This window comes from Trichinella spiralis, assembly GCF_000181795.1.
Source record: "Trichinella spiralis strain ISS 195 chromosome Unknown Scfld4, whole genome shotgun sequence".
Taxonomy (NCBI): Eukaryota; Metazoa; Nematoda; class Enoplea; order Trichinellida; family Trichinellidae; genus Trichinella; species Trichinella spiralis.
The window spans coordinates 10,425,226-10,432,242 of record NW_003526943.1 but is presented as its reverse complement, the minus strand read 5'-3'; the positions used below and the strand labels follow the sequence as shown (position 1 = coordinate 10,432,242).

The 7,017-nt window shown below is 27.2% G+C and overlaps 1 protein-coding gene across 1 annotated transcript; it reads left to right on the top strand.

Moving 5' to 3' along the window:
• Positions 1-868: 868 nt before the first annotated feature.
• On the top strand, positions 869-2,551 carry Tsp_06310 (putative LIM domain protein). The gene is made up of 4 exons (XM_003378330.1): positions 869-906; positions 1,257-1,314; positions 2,086-2,300; positions 2,368-2,551. Exons 1-4 carry the CDS (start codon positions 869-871, stop codon positions 2,549-2,551), a joined length of 495 nt encoding a protein of 164 aa, XP_003378378.1.
• Positions 2,552-7,017: the final 4,466 nt, after the last annotated feature.

Below are 7,017 nucleotides of genomic sequence, written 5' to 3'. Positions count from 1 at the left end.
GTGACGGTTGTTGTAAAACGAGTGAATGACGACATGCCTAGTGAACAGCTTCAGTAATGATCTCTTTCAGAAAGTACAGAGAAGCCCTAATTGTGATTCCGCCGGCCAGAGAACTTCCATGCTTTAACTAGCCAGCAGTCGCTAATTGGTGCATTCTGCTAGTCCGGCATACTAATTTAGAAGTTTGCTCTAGTCTAAAGATCAGCACATTTTGCATTATTTGCCTTTGCTATTAGCCTCTTTGCCATTTCCATCTTTTTATCATAGTGTAGTTAGTACATATGTAAATATTACTTTCATTAAGATGATGGTTCACTTGAAAATTGAGTTGCTGCTATTTTTACTGCAGCTTACAGTGTTTTTATTTTTAAAAAGTAATATTTAGTTTTGGTTTGGCAGCAAATGTTTTTGAGAAAATTTTCTACTCTAAAAAATATGCTAATATTTAGCTCATATAAATTTTATATTGAATATTTACTTTTTTACGTGTTTTGCCATTGAATGGCTACTTTTTAAGCAACACGCATTAGCTGCATTGTTGCATTAACATTGTTAATTCACAAACTATCTTTTCCAGGATGTTATTTAAAGCAACTTTCATAATGGAGTGCATTTTTATTTAAACGAATGCAAATACAAATTAACCAGTTTAGTTTCTTTTCCTTTCTATAATGTTAATATATGTCGAATATTCAAAAGGTGAAAAAGTTGGCATTTGAATGTACACAATTGAACTTTAAAGTATATACATAGCCAAGAAGAAATATTTCTTTTGAATATTTTTTTTTCAGAAATAAATGGAAATTGTTTCATTAGCAGTCTATTCAAATGTAATTTTAAATGTTATGGTGATTTAAAATTTCATAAAATGACATTTTTGATTCTTTATACTCGTACTTCGATAAGGTATAGTGAATTCAATAGCCAATCAGGCAATGCATTTAATTTTGCATACTTAAAGCTTTTCTAATTGTGAAAAGTGTTTTATTTTAATTTTCACTGTTATATCTAATTGTAGATGCACATTTGTCTACTGACAATTTTGAAAATCCTACTTTTTACTTCTTAGTTATCTTGATATTTACGTCAATAAGCAAAGTGAAAGTTGCTTAAAGTTAAGCTTTTAAAAGCTATTTGATTTTCATGTATTTCTGCATTTAATTAAATTTTAAGCAGTTTTATCCATTAAGCAGTAAAATTTTACTCAGAAATAAGACTGTACTTTTCTACTTGTTCATTTTATAATATAATTTAAGAACATTTCCTCCAATTGTCTACTACTGTATTGTATTATATCGTATTGTATACAGTTATGTAAAACTGAAACGACTGACTACATTTGCTTAGTAATGATTCAGATGAAATTTACAGATGAGAAATGTTTTAATATATATACATATATACATTTAATTAACTATTCTTTGACGTAATTTTAATTTAACATTTCATTTGTAAAAAGGAAAGGAAGCCTTAAATTAGCCTCAACATAAGATGGAGAAAGGGAGAGAGTTTTAGTGTTTCATTGCAAAGTGGATAAATTGCGCGGGAAATATTAAAAATTAAATATAAATAGGTAATTTGTTTATTAATTATTTTTTTCAATTTATGCATTTGAAGAAATATTCACTAAGTAGTTAATTATCTTGGCATGTTTTGCTTGTATAGATAGCAAGCATCATTTAACATTTACATTTAACAATGCTACTGATAATGACTTGCATGTTTCATAATACTTATTATTATAATTTTTGCACAAGGGAATAACTTTACAATTAATTGTTTTATATTTTGATTTTGGTTACTTTTAATAATTCTTAAATTTATTCATCGTTTGTTAGTTTTATTTGAATTTTATTTATTTTCAAGCATAATTGAAAATTGTTGATCTTTTACGAATAAAATACCTTACGAAAAAGAATAATTCCATGCAGTTCGGTGCATTGAATTATTATAATAAATATAAGCCTATGGAATGTTACATTAAAAAGATATAATTTTTGTTTTAAAAAAATGTGTAATTGTTGTTTTACAATTTAATTCGATTAATGATTGGTTGATTGATGATAATGTAGAATAATTTTTCAGTGTGCAATGTGCAATTGTCGGTTAACTCAAGTCGGCTCGTCGTTGTTTGTTAAGAAGGATATGATTCTTTGCAAGACTGATTATCTCCGTGTTTTCGGCTTGAAAGGAAAATGCAGTGCTTGTTCCAAAGATATACCGGCATGTGAGATGGTCATGCGAGCTGGTAAAAATGTTTATCATTTGGAATGCTTCGGCTGTCAGGATTGTCATTGCAGGTATAATAATTTATTTTATTTTTAATCTTCCATTTAATTAATGTGTATTCTGATTGAAATTGTTCAGATTTTGTGTCGGGGAAAAATTCTATCTCGACGTCGACAATAACAGGATCCTTTGCGAGGATGATTTCAAAGAGCGTATGGTGCTGGCCCAGATGGCCACATGTCCGCCCAGTAAGCTGAATACAATGAAGCGAGACAGCTGCCGAAAATTTGAAAGCAGGCCCGAACAAGATAGAGCCGCCTGACATGATAACTGAGCAGCTTCCATTATTCCATTTTTAAATGCAGATTTCTACTTTTATTATTATTACTGCTGATTGCGTCTGTTTTGCAATTTGGTACAAATTTGTTCAATTTTTTAATTTTATTTTTTCCTTTACTTCTTTCAAATTTTCATTATCACATCCGGTTAAAGATGAGAAAAAGAGGAGGATGAGGAGAAAAAAAAAATAGAAGTAAATTTTCTATATTGCTGTTGTTCAGAAAATAAATATACTTTATTAGCGGCGATGAAGCGGCAGAATAGCTTTTGACGTAGACTGCCCGTTCAGCGGACACTGGGAGTCCGTTTGTCATTCTAAAATTCATGCTCCACTGATGTCGTTCAAAGCTGTAAGCATTTCAAACTGGCAGCTTGCACTTTTGTCAATTTGGGTTGCCGGCACGGTGCATGTGTGCAAAATGAAATATGCCACGCCCACCAATTGCTTTCGCGCGTAAAGTGCAAAACTTCCAACCTATTAAATGCTGAACATATATCACTCATTGGCCGGCCTTTTTCCAACCAGCTTCACCAATTTACCGTTGCTGTTGAAAATCAGCTAATTTTGTCAGCGGCTATTCGAAATAAATAAACTGTTTAGAAATGACCAATAGTGCAAATTTATGTTTGTACAAGCGAACGTTGCAAAGAGGCCGCCTGTCATTAACATCCTGATTGAAAGCACAATTTATTGTGTTGAAAAGCAAATTCTACTAAATAACCTTGCAATTAATGCATTAGTTTAATAGTCTTCTTCTACATGCTAGAATTTTGCTTGGCAAATATTTCAGGTAAAGCGTATACTATCTCTAATCGCAATTTCAAATCGATTTTCATTCGATAAACCCAACCCCAATAGTATTGTTCATTCAAAGTTGCACTTCACTTTTCATAGCTGAATGTCATACTTTGTAAATTTGCTTGATTTGATGAAAGCTCTGCCAGATTAAATTTCAAAACTGCTTTGTAAATTTAAATGGAAACACTGCAATTGTTTTCTAATTTATTGCTTATTGCATAAATGATTCATTGGTCAAAATTTTTGCTTTCTGAAAAGAAATAACTTTCATAAAACAAAAATTAAATAATTGATTGAGAAATTACAAAAATCTCACGCAATATTAAAAACAGTTCACAAAAAACACATGTCTTTTAAAAATACATTGTTTTTGTTAAATTTGTGGTGCTGCTATTTGTTATTGAATACTGATGAATATAATTTCGAGAAACATTTTTTAACTGACATATACTGTATACAAATTTAGAAAAATTTTTTTAAATATTGTAATACTTCATTATTATAAGAAGCTGCATTTTTGACAAATGAAATGAATGCTTATTTATCTTAATGGAACGAGTGCCTATTGCTTAGAAATAATTGCCTTTCTTATTATTTTATATCATTAATAGCAATCTAAAACCAAGTATTTCTAAAAGTATATTTATGTAAGTATATAAGTATATATGGCATAATAATCAGAATTTATGTTTTATTATTATGGTATGCTGTAAAGTAAAAAAAATTAAAATATTATACCTGGAAGCCAAATTCAGCTGGTTTTGGAAATATATACAATTTTTGAACGTCATTTAAAAAATAAAAATCAAAACTTTATGCACAGTGGAAATATAATTAAAAAAAAGAATTCAAACGTAGCATTTCTTTTAATTTTAATAATTAATTGATGTGATTTATGAAACAAATTCGTAGAAATTTCCTCAAAAATTTATTACTCATATTCTAGATTCATACTCATGATTGAATATATAGATTTAATGATGAAGAGATGATATTCATAGATTCATAGATAGTATTCACCCTAGCAATAATTGAAATCTGATTTTAGCAGTTTACGTACAAAAAAGTGTTTGCATAGTTTTGTGTAATTAAGCAGATAAATGAATAAATTTTTATTACTGCATTCTTGATTCTGATTAGTGAACAGATTGAAAATTTTTTGCACAAAATGCATGAATCAGCTACAAAATGTATAAAATAAACAGCAGTTAGTGTTCTTTGAAATTTGGAACGGATGGTCAGTTATGCTTTATGATATAGCAGCAGCCAAGAACGAAATCCTGAGGGAAATTGCCATGTGCTTTGAATAATGATGGCAAAAAATGAAACAGTAGAATTTAAGCATTCAAATTTGAAATTAATTTAATTTAATTTAATTTATATTTGAAAAAGTACCAACTGCAGTCTTGTTAATTTTGAAAACATTTTTTCTGAAGTGAAATGAAGCTAAATGAAATAAATGAAAATTTTAATGAAATTTTCAAATGTTCAACAGTTACTATTATTGGTGATATATTTTCAGACATGAAGAAAGGGCGTCTTTGCTGACGTTGTTATTAATCCGTTACCATAACTAACTTTTTTTAATTAAACAACAGTCGTTAACAGTCGCACTTTATTGCATTTCTTTTTAGTCATTAATGAAATTTATTATTGCTTTTTTTTAAATATATTTTAAAATAAAATTAAATAAACTTCTCAGTTTAAAAATACTGCAAGGATTTTTAAAAGTTGTTTTCCTTTTTCAAAATACATTAATTATTTACGCATTATTATAAGAATTATGAAAAAAACAGTTAAGAATGTTGTTTTTAGTTCGCTTTCTTTGGTTACAGAATAAATCCAAGGAAATTATACTCTGATATTAATATTTTAAAAATTGTTGCAGTTCGTGAGCTTTCAAGTTTAAAATCCATAAAATAGTACTAGATCACTGATTCAATTTTATATATTGCTTACGATGTAAATTTGTATTATGTTTATTGAATAACGATTAACAAATTATTTAATTTGCTGTTTTATATTACGACTATCTGCATTTTATTTATAAAAATTAATGAATGTATATAAGGTCATAAATTTATAAATCAAAAATATTTAAAGATTTGCTTGTATTTATTAAATGTGTATTTCATTTTACTTTTAGCAGAATTAACGAAATTTTCAGAATCACATGATACAATAGAAACGGTCACAATTTTACAATTCATGTTCAAATTGTATATTTTGATTTTTTCTACAATTCAGTAAATTTTCAACAATTTTGCATTGATCAGCTGTTAGAATGATAATTTTTTAATTGTACAGTTGTTTTTTAATTATCTTGCGCTAATAAGAATAGAACATGATTAGAGTTTATTCAACTTGTTCGAAATAAGTTAATCAAAAGTTCAATTTGATCAAGTTATGTTCAGCCTTCATGATAAGAGCAATGAAAAATTTGCTAATCACTTTTACGACAAAAGTGAAATTAACTGCTGTCATTTTATTTTAAATAAATACAATTATTTATTTTTTGACATATTTTAAATACAAAACTACCGTATGACATGCAAAAACATTCACTACATGTGCACTGGCAAACTGAATATTAAAAAAAGGATTTTCGTAAAAATAAATTTTTATCTTATAATTTGTCATCTTTTCATATTAAAAAAATTAAAAACTAATTTCCTACAGTAATTATTTTAAGATACATTCACGCCATGTTTTAATCTGAAGTCTCACCAAATCTATCAGTGCAATTATTACAATTTGCAAAACATACCATTGTTAATTTCAAATTTTTAGTTGTTGTTTGCTAAAATAATAATAATATTTCAATTTATGTTGTCGTTAATTTAAAAAAGAAAACAATAATGCAAATCTAATTTCAAAATATAAACTATATAAACGTGTATTATATATCAATGGATTTTGATTATGAATTTCTAATATCATGTCAAATTTAGTAAGAATTTTACTCGTAAAGCATCAAAATTATCTTACTTTCGGTATATTTCTTTTTAATTACATTCATATTTCTGATTTAACAGTTGTTCTCAAAATCAATTGTAAATCAACAAATAAATTCGATCATAAGCTTGCTATTATCATTATTATTATCATTTAAAGTAAATTTGTTTTAAGCTGATCGAAAATTTCTTATAATTTGATCCGTTTTTTTACTTCTGTTTATGCTCATTATTTAAGGCACAGGATTTTATGTTTTCAATATTTATTCACTGAAAAAGCAAAATTCTCTGCTTTAACTGTTAATTAGTTGGTTAGTTCGTTAATAATAAATGAAATTTTTCTTAAACAAGAAAATCAGCGAAAAGGATCTAATTTTTTTAATTAACTGAAAGAATACTCTGACAGTACTTTATTTGCTTATGCTAACAAAGTCTGAATTTATTGATTGTTAGCAGAAGTGATTTTATTGTTTAACAATGAGCTTGTTCTACAATCTAGACTTTTCAAATATGCATCAGTAATTATTTTCTTTATTTTCTTAATTCTGATTTGCCTTCAGATTTTCTAATTAACGTATTCCAGAAAATCAAAATACTTTTAAATTTTTCCTGATATTTTCAAATAAATTTTTTAAATTAAATTATTTATTGATAAATGTTGAATGCGAATGTAATGCTTATTTACGGTAATAATTA

Coding starts and splice junctions, on each gene's coding strand:
- Tsp_06310 (XM_003378330.1), top strand. CDS start 869: ATGACATTTTTGATTCTTTATACTCGTACTTCGATAAG. Junction 1,315..2,085: donor ATCGTATTGTATACAGTTAT/GTAAAACTGAAA, acceptor ATAATTTTTCAG/TGTGCAATGTGCAATTGTCG. Junction 2,301..2,367: donor TGTCAGGATTGTCATTGCAG/GTATAATAATTT, acceptor GAAATTGTTCAG/ATTTTGTGTCGGGGAAAAAT.